This window comes from Ascidiella aspersa, chromosome 2 (genome assembly GCF_963924565.1).
Source record: "Ascidiella aspersa chromosome 2, kaAscAspe10.2, whole genome shotgun sequence".
Lineage (NCBI taxonomy): Eukaryota > Metazoa > Chordata > Ascidiacea > Phlebobranchia > Ascidiidae > Ascidiella > Ascidiella aspersa.
In genome coordinates, this window is record NC_139448.1 from 10,094,294 (window position 1) to 10,115,060 (window position 20,767).

Here is a 20,767-nt window from a genome sequence, read left to right on the forward strand (position 1 = left end):
TTTGAAAAAGAACTTGTTAGTATAGTGTGGTACCAGTAATTTTACGATACTTCTTAGTCAGCCGTTTTAAATTGTTTGTAGATATTTTCAACTCGGGTGAGCATTCAGGCAAAGCTGTTTTTTTTACTTGGAATTTTATGTTTTGTCCAGCAGATATAAAATCATAATATTTTTGTTGCTTTTTTCTTAGGATATACGTAACTTTCAAGTGTATTTGTAACCTTATTTAATTTATTACCATTCTGCGCTTATACAATTTGTTTTTTTAACTTGTCATTAGGACGCAGGTTTAAAGGATAAAATCGATCGGCTGTAAATAGTTTAAAAACAAGGCCTAGAGCTTGCTTTAAAACCGTTCCTGACCATTAGGAATTGTCGGATACTTATCCGATACCGATTCCCGATATGTTGTTCAAAAGCACGGATGCCGATCCGATATAAAGATACCTCGCGTGAAACTCGATGATCTACAAACGTTTAATGTAATTTTTTACGCTGTGCTCTAAAATATTGCCACTTAACTGCTTTTTGATGAAAGGGTAGAATTCTTTGCTTTGATTCGCAAACCACGGATAAGAAGCATTATAGGTGAATTCAAATTAGTGTCGATACCACTCTAGAATCTGACAAGAGCCCATCTTGCCACTTAGGCATCGGGTATGGATCCAAAATTATCGGGGACCCCCAGCCACGATCATTAGTCTTAGCGCAATGCTTCATATCCTAGCGCAATAAAACGCGCCTTGTCGATTAATGCTCACCAGCTTCTAACCTGATACTTGTGTCATCTCGCAGCTGGATGTGGGAGAGACGCTCTGCGCCAACGTACAACTCATTCGATTTGAGGAGGTGGCCGACTCGCAGCCTCAGCCCGTATACGCCTACGATTACTACAGTCCAGGTGAGAGCCCGAACTTTTTGCGCACCGTTCCGCCAAAGTCGATCTTTAACACAGAACTTCGCTTGGTATTCCTGGGTCGGTTGGGTTTGTCGAAACACACGATTGGGTTTTCTCTTTGTAACATAATTTGTTTCGAAAGTGCCGCAATAAGTTGGCCGTGGCATTTCAGTCTGTTTTTGATTTCGTATTGTTTTTCAAAACCAGTCTACGTCTTTTAAAACCCTGTCTTTAATTTGTTTTTTAATAATAATATGCGGCCACAACAGGTGCCGCCAAATATTTGCAGACAGCAAACGGGTTTTAGGTTGGACACAATTTCTAGTTGCTCGTTTTGCACATTTCATAAGCAAATTTAGGCCACCCACAAAAATGTAAATTATTATTTTTTTTATTCAAAAACTTGTTTGCTTCTTGTACAGAAACTGACGATGCCTGTTCATAAGGCCAAATATATATTCATGAAAAATTTCATTCTATGAATTCTACCTGTTTTTTACAAACAGTCTCCATATTCCCACAACTGTACGTTAAAAGAAATAACACAACTGTTTTTTTTTTACAATCTAGCGCGCAAGGTCACTCGTCTCCTCGAGATCGCCCGCTTCCGCTCCACCCAAGTCTGCCAGCTCTGCGGCCAGGAGTGCGTCGGCTGTCCAGGTAATGACGCAAGCGACGATGACGTCACCGGTCCGGGCGGCTCGGCTCCGGCCCGCCACCGTGCGGCCACTTTTGGGTGTTGGTGGCTTGTCGCGCTCCCGTTGTTTGCCGTGCTTCGACACTACTAACCCCAAATATTGCACACAACGCGCATTTCAGCAATATGTGACGCGCCCATTTTTTTCCGTTTAATGCGGAAAAAACGGTCGCCTGTTTAAAAATACGATTAACAATCGAAACACGGCTGTACAATCGCAGTATATGCTTTCATTGTAATGTCATGCGGTAAAACCGCGCCTATACATTTTCTCAAGTAAAGTAAACGAAATAGCCGAAGTGTTTGGAAAAGTCATTAACAACGAAACACGCGCCACAATTTGTACAATCGCAGTATATGCTTTGAATGTAGAATGTCATGCGGCAAAACCGCGGCTACATTTTTACTTTTCTCAAGTAAAGTAAACAAAATACTTTTTTCAAGTAAAGTAAAACGAAGCCAAAGAGTTCAAAAACATCATTAACAACAAAACGCTCTGCTTCAAAAGTAGAATCGCGTACATTTTCATTGTAGAATGTTACACATTTTTCTGCGTTTTTCCATACGAAGTAAAACATATAGCCAGTTGTCTGAATATCACTAACAACGCAACCATTCATGTCCCATTTTCATCGTAGCAGTGGTCATGAACGGCAAACCGCTTTTTTCCCGGAACGCTATTTGTCATTCAACTGTAATCATATCCATCTTTCAAACCGCCGTGTTGCAAAAACTTTTTTTTAACAATTAAAAACGACTTCGTTTATTTACACGAAAATGCTGCGACTGAACCCCCTAAATTTTTGAATGTGCGAACTTCTGTAAATTTGTATAAATGAACTGAGCTTTTTAAGTTTTAGTACTGTTTTGTACGAAACATTTTAATCCAATTTCTTAACTTTTAGATCTGTTAAAGATTTTTTTACAAAGTTCATTTTCTCCATGCGAACTGGCTGCCTCGCCAATACCATAGTATAGGTTTATCAAAATACCTTTCCTCAAACAGTTTTAGTGCTTTGGTTCGAAACTCACTTCTTAATCCATTTTTTTTAATTTTTAAAGTCTCTTGTTTTTTTAACAAAGTTTCTCAAAGCGAACCGCTTATCTGGCCCAATACACTATGGTTAGTTTAATCAAAATAATTTTCTCAACTCGTAACAAAAGAACGGTTCTGCGTCAAATTGCATTTTTACTTTTTAACTGACACCCCACCACCCCGCACATACACACAGACGCGTTTTTTGCTATTTTTGTGCGGCTTTTGTGCACGAATATTGTGTTTCTGACTGCGGAGACCAAAAGGAATGTGTTTGCAATCTGAAGTGCTAACTGGCTTGTGAGTTTTGCATTTTTGACCAGTGGCCGACGGCACATGCGACAGCACGTGTTATTCGACGCAACAGAAGGGTATGTTTACTTGTTCTGTGTTTTACTCAAGTGTATGCTCCGTATGTGGTAGCCGTCCTGTGCCTAGCCGAAATTCATTGGTCCTCTTTTTCTCCTGTTCTCTTAGGTTCACGAAGTGTACAGTTAAAGTGCGCTTAAACTTTTATTTATTCTGTTAATGCTTTCCTATTTTTTTTTATATCGCAAACGGAACTTCAAAATTTAACTCGTATAATGCTGTAATTAAAAATAAAAAACAGTAAAACCATTTTTTTCCTAGACTACGTAACTTTTTCCTGAACTGTGTATGTGTATTATTACACACAGTAGGTTTAATATCTCTTATTTTTTTGTAATGACGACTATTGTGTATAGTATTCCATATCACTCCCTTTTTGTCAAAAGTTAGTTATTAGACTCGTTGTCCGTCCATATAGGTGTATTGTTCTTGTTTGTTTTACTTAAACTCAAATCTTTTAAAAGTAGGTTTTATATGTTTTAAACCTACTATAAAGCCTATGGATAGCATCTTAGGTTTGATTTTAAATGCCTTAATAGTCGAACTGTCCATCCGTCAATTTTTGCTAGAACAGCAAGTGAAATTCCTTACCCTTGTTGGTCTTCCTGCCAATATTTGTTTTCTCATCCATATATGTACACGCGTTATCTGTATTAATAGCTCGTTTTCGTTTCTCACCTTTTTGTAAATGTTTTCTACCTGCCGCTATTTATAAATATATTGTTAAGTCTGGTTTTGTAAACCATTGTGGTGATACGAACACTGAACGCAGTGACAGAAAGTCAACCAACGTGAATATTCCAGCAAAGCACCAGGGAGAAGTTTTAGCAGCCTTTGTTATTCCCCGTTTATAGATGTGTTTTGACATTTACCAAAAAATGACATCACCTGTCATCTGGACGTCATACCCGTTAAATTGCGTCACGCACTAACTCCATTTTGCATGCACGTTTTTTCACTACTTCAACAAAGAAAACCTGGTGTTTTCACTGCATGGCAACGGTGAACGGTGAACATGTACGACAGAGTATTTTATCTGGCACCGACCGTAAGTAGAAGTAAAAAGTAGAATAAAACTAACGTTCGTATAGTAGTCGCCTGCCGATAGCTTCTGTCGAACAAGCCTCCGAATTGTGGTAATATAAAATATTTGTTAAGAAAAAATATTTGTCTACTTTGCTTACAATTTACAAAAAACGCTAGAATTTACGAAAAACTTGAAAAAAAAATTATAAACATTTCTTTATTATCTTAAACCGCCGGCGGTAATTTAAAAGGCCACTCAAAAGTTAAAGCCACCGAAAGTATTCTTAAAAAACTCTTTATTGTATTCACAAAAAAAACCTTCGCTTCACTTGGCATCGCCAACAACGTGAACCCACTACTAAACAAAAATTGTAAATTCTTAACCGCCGGAGGTAATTTAAAATAAGACACCTAAATTATTGCTAAAAAAACTCAAAAAATGTATCCCTAAAAAAACCTGCGCTTTACTTGGGCACCGCCCAAAAACACGTAAACTGCCCACTAACCGCTTTTGTGTTTTTCGCTTTCCTCCAACATTACAGGTCCGCAAATGAGCGGCTGGCGTCCCTGGTCTGTCTGCACCGACTTCTGCAGGAGCGAAATGTCGACGAGGATCAAGCAGTGCATCGATCCTAACAACGATGAGGTGCTCGACATTGAACAATGCGGTCGCGTCGACCAGCCCATGGAATCGCGCCAGTGTCCATTGGAAGGATTCCCCTGTCCGAGTAAGTGGGAATTTCTTATTTTGTTTTTGGGATTTTTCTTCGGGAAGTTGCTGCTGGAAAAGCGCGTCAAAGCCACCTTTTGGAAACTTGTCAAAGAGATTACTTCTTTTATGGAGAAACATTAAAAACAAATGTTTTGCTCCGTGTTGTAATATCGTTAAAAATTGCAACAAAGCCTTTGATAGTCAGCAATATGGCACCGAACACACATCGCATTAAATAAGTTAACTCTGTATTTTGCCCAGAAAGATTTGCTTATCGAAAACAGCAAGCACATGTAGAGTGATCTGATATACGAAAGTATGTTTTTTCACTTAGGAACCTCCACACAGTGCCAGGATGTTTCACGTGGTTTGATTACGTACATGAATATACGTTGTAAACGGGGAGAGTTGACCGTGTTGTATGAAAAACAGTTACAGTGAGCAAATCGCACTATATGAAAAATATAACAACATCAAGATATATTTTTTTGGCTGCAGCTTTCCATCACGGCTTGTGGACTGATGTCCCACGAGGACTCAATCTCGGCTGGTATTATCCGACAACCTGCCAATCGAACAGCCGCAACGGAGCCACGAATATTCCAGGTGGGTTGCTTTAAAAAAAATTTTTTTTTTTTTGTGAAAAAATCCTATTTGGGCAAAGTTGAAAAACGTAGGATGTCAAAGTTAAGTATTTTGAACCAAATTGGCCTATAAAAGAAATACAAGTGGCTGTGAAGCAAGCATGATAATCATCAGAGGTCGTGAGTTTGAAACCTCACCACAGGCAGAATTTTTGTAGACCAGCCTATCCGACCAACTTTTTTACGATACAATATAATTAAGCCAACTGATTTCGGTAATAGGAGTAATTGGGGTTGGGTATTTATTTTCGGTAATTATGAGCATACCATAGTCGTTGGCCAGTACTGCTTCAGCAGCGCTATAGCTCACAGTGCTTACACCCGTGTGGCTTGCATGGCTTAGTTAAAAATAACAATACCACACTTTATATCTTCAAAGGCACTCACCTAAACAAGTTGCCGAGAAGAACTTCTTCGTCGTCTAGGTCTAGGTTGGAGTCGATTTCCGGCGAGCATTTCACCTGCACGGCCACCGTGTTCCAAAATCCACTTAACGCTGCTGGTTTTACCGTCTCGATTCTGGTCAAGCCAGCCATGAGCTTTAAGAGTGTCCCATCTACTCTGTTCTCGTTCGGCACCAAGGATAGACCCATCTACCACTTCGGAAAGCAGTTTTGGTGAGCTAGCCTTCGAAAATGCGAGACTTTCAATCCAAATTTTAACCTTGTTCTTCGGTGTTACTGTTAGCTATTGTAGTGCATTGTAATACAGGTTTTCAAACTGCGCGTCGCGACGCCCTGGTGCGTCTTGTTAAAAATTCCAAAGGCTCCAAACAATGATTTTGATTCGAATCTGTTGATGTAACTAAATGCTTGCAGATATTACTATCACCTTCTAACAAAAAAAAAAACGCCTAAATGGATTAAATAAGTTTCTTCAGCAAACAAACCAATAAAAATAAACTGGCTTTCACGTACAAGTTTTATTGAAAATTAGTAAAATTCTTATTGCTAAATGCGACAATAGAAAAAAAATTGTACACAATTGTCACCTCCATATGAAAAAGCGTTTCGCTTTTTAATACATTTGTACAGCTTATAAAATCTACTGCTTTAATAACTTATATCCAACCCTCAAGAATGTAAATGTTCTCGTGGCGCATGACTGCTAACTTGATCCCTACCTTTACTTAAAACCATTTTCTCCTGTTTTTAGGAAGGACTCCTTCAAATTCACTCTTTTCCACGGAACGAAAGCGTACTTCGTGAATGAGATCAAAATCAGGTGAGCGTTTTTCTTTGTCCGTTGTATTTCGTTGATTTAACGAAGAATGCATGTTATGCTGGCCACTACGTGCATTGCGCGAACAGCTTATTTTCGGACATTGTCCCTGAAAGGGCTCCTCGATTTTACTGACTTGATTTTATTGGCGATAAAGCGATAGAAAACAGGCGAAAAAAATAAGTAAAAAGACTGGGTAGAAAAGGAACGACATCAAAAATTTACGCCATTTCTTTGTATGTTAATCATAGCTTTTGTTTCGTTTACTGAGTACTGACATTTTAGGGTACAATATACAAATATAGTTGTTATAAGCAGGAATGTCTGAAACTTGAAAAAATGGTAGTTAACCTTGTTGTTTTTTGGTAATTTACCTCCAAGGTAAATACTGCATTCTATGGCAAATCATGGCTGAATACCTATAAATTTTGGTTTTGGAGCGGCACCGATACCGTCCTAGTATCGGTAGGTACCTAAGTACCGACACTACCAGTCGGCATAAGGTATCGGCTTCGGTCCGATATTATCGGACATCCCTATTGATAAGGCTCTTATTTTAGGTAAACTCTTTTATTTTGGCTCCATAAATATTAAAATCGAGTACACAACGACATACCGTTTACAAGTTCCAATTCTGACCGACAAACCTTGTCGCCAAACGTTAGCTCAGTTCGTACAAATTTAGCGCAAGGCCACATGGCAACACCGTTCAAGAACAAGTCAAGAACAGGGAAGAATACGAACATAGTCTCAGGCTCCTTGATTTTCTTTACCACTATATTTTGTTTACAGTCCATACGAAATTGTTTTATATGCAAAATTTTGGATCAATAGCACTCACCCCAAAATCACATTGACCAAATTCTACAACACTGGTATCCAAGTCCCTAGACCCGACCAAAACCAAGATACTCAATTTTTTTTTTTTTTTTTTACATAAATTCTTTTGTTTTATGACAATAGCAAAATACCAGTGGGCGAGTGGAGCCATCTTGTGGTGACGTGGAGTCCAAGTTTGGGCGCCAAGGTCTACATCAACGGCAACGAAGCGGGAATTCCCCATTCCTACTCGTTGTTCCACAAGTTCGAAGCGAAGGCGAAGTCGCCCAAGTTCTACCTGGGCCAGAACACCTACGGAAACAGCTGGAGAAGAGGTAAAGACTATTTTCCGAGTTGCGCATCTGTTTTGGAATTTCCACAGCTTTTTTTTTGGAGAACAACTGTCGCGTTAAGACGCCATAACAATTTTAGAAACTGCATTTTTTTTACCTCGCTGGAAAGAACGCCTCAGTTGCATCAACTGTGGTGACAATTATTCAAGACTTTTTAGATTTTTTATTTTCAAATCGTTTAAATCCGGTCTAGGATAACTTCAAACTGTCTTCGCACTATTATCGACTACCCTATAGTGAAGTCAATATGCCGCTAAGAAATGTCGGATTCTATTTTGAATGTATCCACTGTTCCAATATTGTGGCCCGTTGTCCAGAACACTTGCCACTTCTAGCATCGTATACTCGTCAAAATGAGAATAAATTTTATCGATTACGGCGCCTGGTTAATATAAAAAGAACTGGCAGATATAAGGCGTGTAATTCGTATGAGATTTGCGTCGCCTTCTGAGAAAACGAAATATATATATATATATCTTTTAAGAGCTATAAAAAAGTGCCTGACATAAATTACTAGCTTTACTAGAGTATTTTAACTGCTATTGTGCAGTCTAGTTCATATTTTTCCCAAGTTTTCCGATTCATTCTACCTCTGCCATTTCATCGCAGGTTACATAAACGGCAGCCTGTCCAGCCTCGACTACTTCTCACGCGTCCTAGACACGATCGAGGTCAACGCCCTGCACCAGTTCTACGCCCCTCTCATCGGCCCGGCGAATCCCGACCCCGAAATGACCCCGCGCCAGCTGCGTCACTTCGCCCCTCGACAGCTGAACCAGTGCTTCAAGACCCCGTGGACCCTGCAACAGCTCATGGTCACCCCCAATATCTGCTCTGTTCGTGTCCCTCCGCCCCCACCCTTTACCGTGTTTTCACCTGCTTTTTAAAACAAATCACCTGCTTTTTAAAACAAACGAGTCATACCCGAAAGTCTACCCTTCCATTCCATTTTAACTTCCGCGCGGTGGTCACACTAAAGTTACATCCTTTTTCCAAAATTTGCTTCGCTGCGCGTAAATTTTACTTGATTTTGGTTTACGTTTGTGCATGTTCATGCCAAAAGTCTTTTACATCATTATTATACGTACTAGCTTTTTATGGCAGTTCTCTGCAGTCTTTTTTTTTTTGAAAAACAAACCATTTTCCCGCTTTTATGTCCAGCCTTTTTGCAGTTTTTACTAACCTTTTCTGATTGAGATCCGTCACAATTCGCCGCATGCCAAAATTTAAAAATACACGCGTAACATACCCATGTGCATATTACACACTTGGTGATTTTTAACACAAAAAGCCTACGGTGCGAATAGCTAACTTTGAGTGCCTAACACTTTACATAAAACCTTGTCGACTGCACGCCAACTGTAGGCGCATAAAAACAAAATAGCAAGCAAAGGTAGGTTCGGAAAAGGTTCCGGTTTTAGAAAGACACTTAGAACTGTCAAAAAATCTTAATCTAACCTTGTACCTGTTACACACGTTAAAGAGATTTGAAACATGACATCTGAATAGTAATCACTGATAAATAACAACTTGAAAAAGGTATTTGTTAATTGCTCATGAAAACTAGGCACTATTAAACGAATCAAAATGCAGCCAGATCGTTGACATCAGATAGACCCAACCTACCACATTCGTAGAAGAGTTTTAAGTGTTTTTCTTAACAAAACAGCCTTCTATTTAAACAGGCTAAATAAACGTGTTAACATGAAAGTCATTTCAACAGCCAGGTGGGTAATTTAAAACGATTAAGAAGGCAAAGATTTTTAGGAATGGGCGTAATGAAATTTTCAATCTACATTTCCTGTCTGGGGTTAAAAGTCTTGTTTTTAGAAGTCAAGTTTTAGATATGGCTTTAAAGCAATCTGATTAACGCTATTGAAGTGCTCTGTCTTTGAGACATCAAAAAAACTCGGAGGTGGATATCGACAATGACACATCGCTATTAACACTAGCCGAATTATTTACTGAGTTATAATAAGGTTGTATGTTTATAAGGTGATAAAACGAGTCCTGGTCCTGGTCATGACTAAACATCACATAGGGCTAGTTTTGCCACATGATACCGATTTGCGATTACTTGCTAGATTCAGCGAAGACAGTGGATTTATTCCCAGGAAAAGAACACAATAACAGAGAAGGAAGAAAATCAAACAAAAGCGCTCCGAAAAAGTAGTTTAAACGTAAAAGTCGGAAGCCGATTAACAAAGATAAAAAAACAGTTACAGAGTTCACGAAAATGCAAGCAAACAAGAACTATATGGCATCTTTAAATGAGGACATAAATATTTAATTGATTTATCTTTTCGACAAAACACCCACACGAAATTAATAATCTTTTCTATCATCGGTTCACAACTAGGCCTTTGGATGTACATTGATATGTAAGAGGTTACGATAGTACAAGTGGTGCACAATAATATCTTTACTTAAAACGGTTACAGAGACGGCAGTTCGACAAGTGTGACTCAGTACTGGGAAAAATTTCCTTTATTTTTGAAAAATTTATCGAAATTTTGTTTTTTATCGAAATTTGAATGTATTGTTCGCAAAAATTTACCAAAAACTATCGGTTATCTGGACAAAATACGAAACAGTGAAGGTACCCAAGTTCGATAAACACCGTAAAGCGCAATAGCAGACAACAATTGAACAACGAACGAATAGAAAATCTACGAACTGTCGCTATCGGAAGAACCGAACGTTAGCGTCTCGGCCTCGGCCATCAAAAACGCGCCCGGCCGCGGCGCCCGACGGATCCTGGCCATGGAAGCGGCCTGGGCGGCCAATGAGTTCGTGAAGCCGATGCCCAGTCCCTTTGTCCATTCTGTATCGCCTTCCTCGTTTTCCAAAGCTTTGTCTTCAGAAGCGCCTGTTTGTTTGCAATTTTGAGCGTCGGTGATGACGTCATGCATGGGTTTTCGGCGGTGGGTGGCGGAGGGGGGACGCCCCGGACCGGGGGCCCGCTTTAGGTGGGTGAGGTGGGTTTGTGTTGCTGATGGGTAGGTTTCATAGTCGGAGCTGTTTTCAGTCTTGCAGTCCAAAGAAATGCGCCCGTTTAAATTGGCAGTGTTACACGTTTCCTTGTTTTTTTGGTTGTTTCGCTGGTTAACGTTGCTTTGAGATCTTGAGGAAACGCTGGTTTTGCAGGTAGGAAACTGTTTGGTGGTGAGTGGTAAATGTACAGCACTGTGTCCGTTCATAACGTTTGCGTTCGGTTTGTGGTCTGGCCGAATAGTCGACTCTGAATCGCTACCTTTCAAATCAGCACCAGCGTTCGTATCTGGGTTAATCTTCACTAAAGTGCCGTTAGGTTTCATTTCCGTTAAGTCCGATATTGTAGGGTTCGCATCCTGTTCTATTCCTCTGCTAGTAGTCGACTCTGAATCGTTACCTTTTAATTCAGTACCAGCGTTTGTAGTTAAGCTTATCTTCACAAAAGCGCCGTTAGGTTTCGTTTCTGTTGAGTCCGATGCTCCTACTGTAGGATCAACATTCGGTTCTATTCCTTTGCTAGGAGCGGATCTCATCTTCTGATCTTCATCCTTGTTCCTCCTTCCCGCTCGAGCAGGGAAGAGCTTCCTCTTCCATTGTTCCCTTTCTTCCTCGGATGTTTTAATCGCCAGCACGGAGCGAAGTTCCCGCATCACGGTGACCGACTGTATGTTCTTCGCCTTCTTCTGCGCTTCCTCTTGCGTCGCGATATCTTCCGTATCGCGTGTCGCGTCCTCAGTGTCGGAAGAGCGCTCGTTGGTTACTGCTTCAAATATCTGTGCAAAGACGTAAAAATGGAGAAATGAAAATCTACGTGCTGTGAAAAACTCCTAAACGAAATGTTGTCCCAAAATCCAACTTTTAATGTGTACACTAATGGTTCGTTAATATCAATACGTTTTACTTAATGGAAATGAATTGTCAAATTTAATCCTATAAACCCCCCCTCCTCCCAGGTTAAGATCCATTGGCCGCTATTATGAAATTACACGCCGAACACTAAAATGTGGTGGGCCTAGGTTGATCATGTTTGATATACAAAAGCCTCTACGAGCACCTGTTTCACACCTATTATATTTTAAAGAAACAAAGTATTGTCTAGATCAAAAGTCATTGTCTTTTAACTAGGATAAATTCGGTGGATAATAAGAACGAAATTAGAACCAGCAACGAGTTTGTTGGAGCTTTTATTCTAGAGTCATACATTTCCAAAACAAGCTAACATCGAACAAAGAATAAATTAAAATATCCTTACAAGCAGGTAACACATCTTGTTTTAAACAAAATTGTGTTCCGCGTTTAAATAGGTGGGTAAAGCTTATGACTAGAAATATGCGGAATAAAAATGAACATTTTTTTCCTAAAAAATACCAACCTCTGTACGTACAACTGATACATTCATGCACACAATAAGTATTCTGTGATCAAGCCCGTTTGGAGTCGTACTGGCCAACGATAACGGAACTTATATATAGTACAGATTATGACTTTGAAAAGACCGAAATAAGCCTGATCAGGATTAAATTCTGTCCGGACTTTCAAAACGTACGTTGAAAATTATGTTTAAAATCGAGTTAAATCCAAACTTAACCCAACCTCTCTTAACTATACACAACCCACCTGATCTTCTCCCATGTAATCGACACTGTCCTCCAGAGACATCACTTCTACCCTTTCCTCTTTGTTGATCTTCCAACCGGAGACGCGTGCTTGATCCTCGCATCCTTTATCCTCCTTAATCTCGCCTCCTCCTCCCATTAGGAGGATTTGTTCTTCGCAGTGATCCCAGCTCTCGGCGCTGGACGACAGGTGCATGTTGATGGTGGATTGTCGATCTGTCATGTTTACAAATATGCAACATAGAGTTTGCTACATTAAAAGGCATTTTTTTGAATATTGCATAAAAATTAAAGATAAATAATTAAATAGGCTCAATAATGCAAAAGCAAACTTCGGCTTAATATCCTGAAAATCATTACCATTGCACTTTTTTCCAATTGAAGTAGATTAAAATGTTCCGTACATATAAACCGTCACTTAGTGGTTTACGTTTATAATACGGCATTACGGAGCGCGTTTCAGTCCTGAACGTATAAAAAGCAACAAAATTATCTATATTCCAGGGCAGAGTTGTTCGTGTGCTAGTGTCAAACAGAAAACCATCACTCTGCGGGATTAAGTGTTTTTTTCAACTGTTTAAAAACCCACAGCGAAGTCCTTAGGTAAATTTTAGTTTGCATGAATCAAAGTTTTCACTCTTCTCTTCGTAAAAGTCGACTATCTGATATTAATGACTTTTAGTCATGATGCCTGAAATTGTTTCCTTTAAAATTAAAATACACGCATGGTCTTTTTTCGGCAATCATTATAAGAGACCTGGATGGTATCAATGCTTTCAAGATGAATGTATAAGCAGGCATTGAAATGTCCGTTTATAACCGTAAACCAGTCTTACCTGGAGGTATTTTCTTGTGTTGGGCAACGTCATTCTCTAATCGCATCACCCTGGCAAAAAATATTTGGTGAGATGGTAATAGAACTATAAACTAGAAACTTGTTTTGTAGTTGCAGAAAATAGCCAAGCTAAAAGCAATAGGCAATCGCAAAACAAATATATAATTTTTATTGATTGAAGTTCCTTTTGAGGAAACTCAAGGTATTTCGTCGAATTTTATCAATCCGTGTTTCCGGAAGTATTTCGGCCGATTTAGTTACAAATTTATGACATTTAGACTCTGGGTGTCACTTACTCGTGCATAGCGGCCCTCAGGTAGACTTGCAGGCTGTGGAGATTGATTGACAGCGCTGTCGGTTTGCCGCTTCCGCCTGAACAAACAAAAAGAGATTTTGATCCATTCGAATATAGGTAAAGATAAGCCGATTGGTTTGACGCCATTGGTGGACCTAGCATTTTGACTGAAGATAACCGTCCTGCTTATTTAAAACAGGGTGTCACCCTAAAATTAATTGAGCCCAGGTGTGTGTGTGGCACGTTAATTTTTTTAAGCCAAATTATGTGATTTTACATATTAAGGTTTATCTTAAATTTAAATTTAACGCATCAATTAAAGTTTGACGCTGATATCTTCCAAGTTGCGAATGAATGCCTAATTTTACTTTAAATTTTTTTACAACGTAGTGACATAGTATGTGGCCGATAATTCTGCCTGATGCTGCCACCAGCTTAATCAGGAAATCGATTTCAGGAGTCTGGTCTTTCGGCCAATGCGCCCCAGGGTGGCAAATTAATTATCGTTAATGTATACCGGTGGTTGTAGCAACGGTTAGCTTGCAGTGAAATCATGACTTGCAAATGGTCGCAGAGACATTGCCTGACGTATTTAGGATACGGAATTTCGCGAATCTGTAGGTTTTCCTTAGACATAGCGCAATGAAGGAATTCAGCAATAAATCTACGCGGACTTACTAAAATAAATGCAATTGTACAAAGCGTTGAATTCATTGAAGCTTAAAAGCACTTGTAATTATTTTATAACTGCAGCCAGACAGCTTTTTTATGGGTCACAAAGCTTTAAATATACTCTCCATATCCTCAATAAAACGAAAACACAGGCTAATAGACAAGAATCTCTTGTCGTGTTTTCTTTCTGCAATACAAGGTAGATTGTGGCAGCTTGCCCGTGCAATGTAAAGATTTGTCATCTTTGTTAAAACTCAGGTGTTTCGCGAGTTAAATTTAGCGAAACCGATCTCTTTTCGATGCCCGATATTTTGGCAAAAAGGTCAGGCGTCCGATACGATCTTAAATGACTTATTTACTGCAAAAAGTTCCCAAGTTAAAGAAAAGAAAAAGTGCAAATGCAATTCAAAGTAATTTGGTCAAAATTTGCTTCAGCGTTTAAAAGATAAGTTACCTTATATAACTCTTAAGGTAGAAAATTTTGCGTAGGTTTGCAAACCCGACTGAAATGCACATATAAAGTCAGACGCCAACTCCTATTCGATGTTATTGGACTGTGCTATTAACAGTATTGAAACGACTTTAACTCAATACTTGACGTAAGTGCACTAAGTCACTGCTTTTAAATGGCTTGACTTAAATTAAGTATTTTGGCCAAATGGCTTGGCTTGGACTTAATTTTTGAGTCAAGTGACTTAGGTTGAAATGAAATGTTTTTTATAAAACATTTTATTATAAACTTGTGGTATTTATCGCGTTTTTCGCACGTAAAACAATTTGCTTGCTATGTGTTGATTTTTTGGTTATTTTTTTGGTTAAGTTATTGCTTATAATTAAATCGGACGATTATAACAATTTATTAGTTTATAGCTTTATTTTTATAACAGTGATTTGACTTTAACTTGTTCGATGGATGACTGGTTAATTTGTTCTAAGAATGACTTGATTGGGACTTGACTTGGTCAATTTATGACGTAGACTGGGACACTTGTTATTTTTATAAAATACTTTACCTCCACTTGAATTATTTCACAAATGACTTGAATGGGACTTTGTTGTTTTCAAAATGACTTGTGTACAACAACACTGTCTATTAATCAATATACCTTTGCTGGGTCGCTTCGTCTTGTTTTGATTGCTTGCTGTGAAGTATTTGTGCATTTCAAAGGAGCAACGCAAAGTGTTGTGGCTGGAGATCGTTTCTTGAGTCGGGAAAGAAATTATCCCGGGTAGGTTGCAAAGGAAGCCTGTGAAAATGTCTATAAGCTTGCTATGTATTTCTGCAGTTTGGGAGCATGTTTTCCGTTTTAAAAGTCCGTTTAAATGACATATGTTCGTTTTTTTTTTAAATTTATTATTTTTAGATCGACAGAGTTAATCTTACTTTTTATAAATCATTTGATTGGAAAAACAAAAATAGCTCGCGCACTGTTAAAATAGGCTCTTTAAGTGACCCAGGGTGCCAAAACCATTGTAAATCAGTTACCAGTCATCTACATTGTATGTTTTATCGGACACAATGCAAACTGGCAAACACACTGCACAACGCGGGTGCCTAACAGTCAATCATTTTCTAATTTTTAACCGCAAAACCTATAAGCAATAACTATCAAAATAGGTTGGAAGATTAGGGTGAGATTGGTTAATCTACTAACCATAAAATATTTGTCACTAAAATGCATTTTTAATTTTGCTGAACAGACGTTCGGTGCATGCTGCAGAAAACTGATTGACTAAAATAATATATTAAAGTGAAAATATGTCTGCAGGGAAAATATGCAAACATGTGGTAGAATTCTACAAACAATTAGAAGTTTTAAATAAAATTTCGGCACACAGCATGTTTGCCTGCACGCGTATTGAGGCAATCAGTAATGCAAATCACAAAGTTTTTGAAAACCACTAGACTTGGTCTTTGCTCTTTCCCAGCTTCAAGGTTTTTTTTAGCAAAAGCTGGTTCATGTACCAAACAGCACTTGTACAAAGCCTTAACTTGACATCTGATCGCAATCAACGTTGTCATACCTTTCTCGGTAAAGTCCCACGTGGCCTTGGATAGGGTTAGCGAAAGGTGGGTGAGCATCTCGGATCGCTGCTTGCTCATCAGTTCGTTGAGTCGCTTTAGTGAGGCGAGGGAATAACCGTCAGTGGCGGTGTAGGCCTCGATAGGCGACGAGTCCAGGTTCTGCGTGAAATAGGCTTAAGTGGCGCATTAACTCATCTCTGCGTTTTCAGGAGTCGACAAGCTAATGGCCGCTGCACGCCTCGTCGGGCGTAATTGCATGCGCCGAACCTTCGAGAAACCTACGTATGTAGGAAGACTTTATACCAGGTGAAAGTGTTGGTACGGGTCGGGCAGCATTAACGGTAATGGATGAATGGGATTGAAGTTCAATGTCATACACGTTAGCAGTGAGTTAAAGTCAGGAAACATAATTGTCGCATCGGATAATGACAACTTTAACTTAGCAGACGTCAGTAAGACAGCCAAGCTAACAGTTTTACATAAACAACCCCCCAAAAAAAATAATTGCAACAAAAAATGTTTAACAATAATTAAAAGGCAATGTTTAATCCCAATAATGCATTAAAGATTCGAATCACCATTCGTCTATACTGGAGACAGCTTAAATATAACTGTGACTACTGCAATGAACATAGGAAAGCTGAATTAAACATTAAGGTGGAGGCCCCTTAAAAAATTCGACTCCAGTTGAAAATAGACCGAAGGAGGTCCGGAAAATGTGATCCTTTTTTAGTAATTTGAAAAAAAAGATTCAGCACCCTAAATTAAAGCTCGCCAATTAGAAGTACACAAACCAACATACGATGTATACTGAAACCACGATAACCGACCTCCAAAAACGCCAGTCCCAGTTCGCCAAGGGGCGCCCGACACAGGAGGCGCTGTTCGACACCTACGTCATCGGCCCGGGGGTCAAGGGTCGGCGAGTAGGCGACCAATCTCCGGGTGGAGTCACGGCAGGCTAGGAAGCAACGGGTAGAAGCCCGAAGAACCGCGATGCGAAGTTTTCTGAGCGTTCGCTTACGGTCGTTGGCTTGAGCTTCGAGACGATCGATCGGCGTTCGTCCGTTGAGTCTGCGCGAAAAAACGATCGTGATTTGACGTTTATTTATTCGATCGGGCCAAGCTCGCGTGCCACTTTTTGCTGAACGTCACCGAGATCAGATTGCCGATAGCGCTCGATTCCTCCTTTAGGAAAACAAGATTATATGCTCATATCACGATACTTAAGATACTAAAACGGGGGTAAACATTTTGTTTACATTAATTTGCTTTTACATTATTTTAAAGTTGTTAACCGATTTTCGGTTAAAGCGAAAGACTTTCTGAGCTACATTTACACCAATTTTTCAAATTTAATTTGCATGAGGTATATAACCAAAGAGTTCGTTTTTGAGCATCTTATCTAACGATATCCATCTGTAAACCTCGTTACATTACAAATGACACATCGATATTGTAATAACCATTCTGTTAAATTTCATTTTTTGAGGTATTACCATAACCTAAACATAATGGACGATAAAAATAAAAAGACTGCTATTTTTTTTAAATAAAAAAGACTGCTGTAAAAGTGTCGTAAATGAACCTACACATATGCTCTATTCAGTTAGGTGCAACAATTTGGTTTTGTTCAGATCACTATTATGCTAATTGGGTTATAGGAATATGAATAAACAAATGAACTAATTTACTAAAAAAAACTAAATTGCAAGTGCAGCTTAACGAGAAAACATGTTGAAAGCAAAAGTAAACCGGAGGTTTCAAACTCTGTTTTGTTTATTTATCCACACGAAAAATATTAACCTAACACTGAGCTTACAGTTTATAGCCTCGGGACACCACTTCAATTTCTTGAATCAGTCTGATGCTTTTTCTCGTTAAACGATCGAAATGCTTGCTTGATGACAAAAAGTTTCTCAGGGCTTTTAGGTTCAGTTCATGTTGTCTCTTCCACATTTCAAAAACAATCTGAAAAAATATTATATAGTGATAATACATACATAATGCACACGGTTTTGATCAGGGTATAAACAAAATTGAACAACTACAAAGCAACAAACAATAAGAGTTTAGAAATCAATGAACAATACAGGTAGTGTAGCATAAATAAAACAAGGATTTACACTCGCTTAAGGGGCGATTAACACTTGTAAATCTTAACTGACAGACAGCATTAACATTTATGTGCTCAGCTGCAACATAGTAAACAGGACTATACATTACTTTGCCTTATGTTATACCCAATGGCTTTGTATGGTAAACATTTAGCACAAAACAGTATTCTACAAATTTACACCTTTAAAAAATAACATTTAAAACTTTATGAATTGCAATTAATAAACAGCAAAAAAAAATTTAATCAACAGCAAAATACAAAATTTAATCAACAGCAATTGCTTTGAAACTCACTTCTAATCTTATGTTGAAGCATAGCACAAAGAAGGCTGACAAAAGAACACAAGTTTGCATAAAGGAAGGGAGTACTGGTGAACACAAAATTGACAAAACACAACCAGTAAATGCAGCCACTAACATTGAGTACCTAAAAATAAAAAAAACGGACTTGTTCCTAATAATAAAATAACTAAAAGTTAGCATAACAACTAACAACTATCTAAATAAAGGTAAAGATAGTATAATTACTTATTTATCTTGTGGTTTTTAAAAGACTGTAAAAAAGGTAAACTTTGTATTTATTTGTTTATATTATTCATTACCAAAAGTTACCTGGCTGAATTCACTGTGTCAGCAACTTTGTGTTTGATTGAATTGTTTTGAAAGGCATTTAAAAACTGCTGTGGTGTTTCTACACACAAATAGTCAAGATCCTCTTCCAGTATAACAACACTCTCCAGTATTTCTTTGCCATATTCAGTGTAATAGTTTTTACTCTAGCACCATAAAAATAATAAAAAATGGGTAAATGATGATTGAAGACAACCGTGGAACATATATGCTAGAGAATACCAAGCACAACAAGTGTGATGTTAACGAGTACCATAGTAAGTGAGATGTAGTTTTACTAAACATATATTTTGCAAAAATAAACTAAAAAAATTGCCAAACCCAACTTTAAAACAAAAATCGTTCAGACACTCAAATCAAAGCGAGACAAATATTTTGACTTGTCCTATTTTGTTTCATATAGAGTATGTAACATTTTTTAAATCTCACCAATTGAATTAAAATATCTTGTGAAATTGGAAAGAAGGATGAAAGCCTGCTTCGCAAATCATTCCATTTTGCACAAATATAACCCTGAAAAACAATATTGTATTGGTAACAGTATGCACCAATAACCTGTGTTTCTATACATCTAGAATGTAAAATAAACACCCTAAAGTTATTATCCTTCATTACAATCAAAACTGCTATTTAAACCCTCACCTTTAGCGTTATGCCATAGAAGAAATTCTTTTCACAGTTTTCAAGTTTTTTATTTGGTTCTCCAATTTTATCATCAACATATAATAGTTCAGTGTTACTCAACTCACCAAGATACTCATGGAGTGGTGTTCCCTAAAAATTGGAATGAAACAAAGTTGTGTCATTAAATAGTTTAGTAATGATGTAAATTTAAATAAACATTTTTATTTTAACCTGATTTAAGAAAACAAGATTTTGAGGTGTTTAATAGAAATCTTTAATTGCTTCTTTTTAACAAGCAAATTATATAAAATTTTAAGTACAGGTAATGCGGAAACCCCATATTAACATTTACAGGTAAATATTGCGTTTCAAATCAATTCACACGGAACCTCCGCTACCTCTAGCGTCACTTCTTCATCCAGGTCCGTAGCTGTATCATACATGTTACAATTCACAGGTCAAAACAAACTACAGTACACACTATTCTACCGTCGTCCGATTCTTTTCGTACTCTGTTAATGAAGTGAAAAACTCTCACGGTGGATTCCCACAACTGTAACTGTACCATTGTCAACAAATAGTATTGAAAGTTTGAACGTCATGTTGTATCGGATTAGAACAGCAGTTTTACCTTGAAAACTTGTTTTAAAGTTAAATTTTTTTACCGTTAAACGTTACACAAAATGCATAAGGTTTACAAAACATTTTTTTTCTTTAAACATTTGCGGTTTTGGTGCCTCTTTGGACGTCTTTCCTATTATATTAATAGAACCACTGTTTTGTAGCCTTTCGTTTTTACAGAAATAAGTAACTAAATTAAATTTAAATCAAATGAAATTTATAAAAAACAACAATAATCAGAGTTGAGAACTTTATCGAATAATAAAAACTAAACATTTTCAGAATTTTAACAGTCGTTAATATGTGATTAATCTGGTTTCTAGGTGGCGCTACGGAGCGTGATTTGGAGGTTGATTGTTCCTCAGCAAAAAGTTATAAGGTGACTGGCTGACTGTGCAATTTCCGACCAAACCCGAACGGGCAAGAAAAACTGCTGCGCCCACGGCTATTTAATGAGAGCAAATAACACGGAAAGACTTATTTTGTTCGTTCTCAGTGAAGAGCAACAGAATAACGTCCGAAGCTAATCAAAACTACAATTACCGTTTGATTTTCAAGGTG

At 38.1% G+C, this 20,767-nt stretch overlaps 2 protein-coding genes across 2 annotated transcripts in view; one reads left to right on the plus strand and one right to left on the minus strand.

The window, feature by feature from the left end:
* Positions 1-8,662, plus strand: part of LOC146163543 (CD109 antigen-like) — a 38,404-nt gene extending 29,742 nt beyond the window's left edge. The window contains exons 29-36 of the mRNA XM_083380533.1: positions 796-901; positions 1,469-1,558; positions 4,569-4,754; positions 5,237-5,344; positions 5,762-5,999; positions 6,538-6,606; positions 7,567-7,757; positions 8,385-8,662. Of these exons, the coding sequence (XP_083236659.1) occupies positions 796-901; positions 1,469-1,558; positions 4,569-4,754; positions 5,237-5,344; positions 5,762-5,999; positions 6,538-6,606; positions 7,567-7,757; positions 8,385-8,662 (1,266 nt within the window). The remainder of the gene's footprint in view (positions 1-795; positions 902-1,468; positions 1,559-4,568; positions 4,755-5,236; positions 5,345-5,761; positions 6,000-6,537; positions 6,607-7,566; positions 7,758-8,384) is intronic.
* Positions 8,663-9,914: 1,252 nt separating this feature from the next.
* LOC146163544 (vezatin-like) lies at positions 9,915-20,087 on the minus strand. The gene is made up of 13 exons (XM_083380534.1): positions 19,984-20,087; positions 19,604-19,735; positions 19,391-19,474; positions 18,944-19,107; positions 18,626-18,758; positions 18,036-18,184; positions 17,044-17,287; positions 16,213-16,372; positions 15,294-15,434; positions 13,517-13,592; positions 13,222-13,271; positions 12,387-12,601; positions 9,915-11,542 (listed from the first exon to the last, which is right to left on the minus strand). Exons 1-13 carry the CDS (start codon positions 20,026-20,028, stop codon positions 10,445-10,447), a joined length of 2,691 nt encoding a protein of 896 aa, XP_083236660.1. The 5' UTR covers positions 20,029-20,087; the 3' UTR covers positions 9,915-10,444.
* Positions 20,088-20,767: the final 680 nt, after the last annotated feature.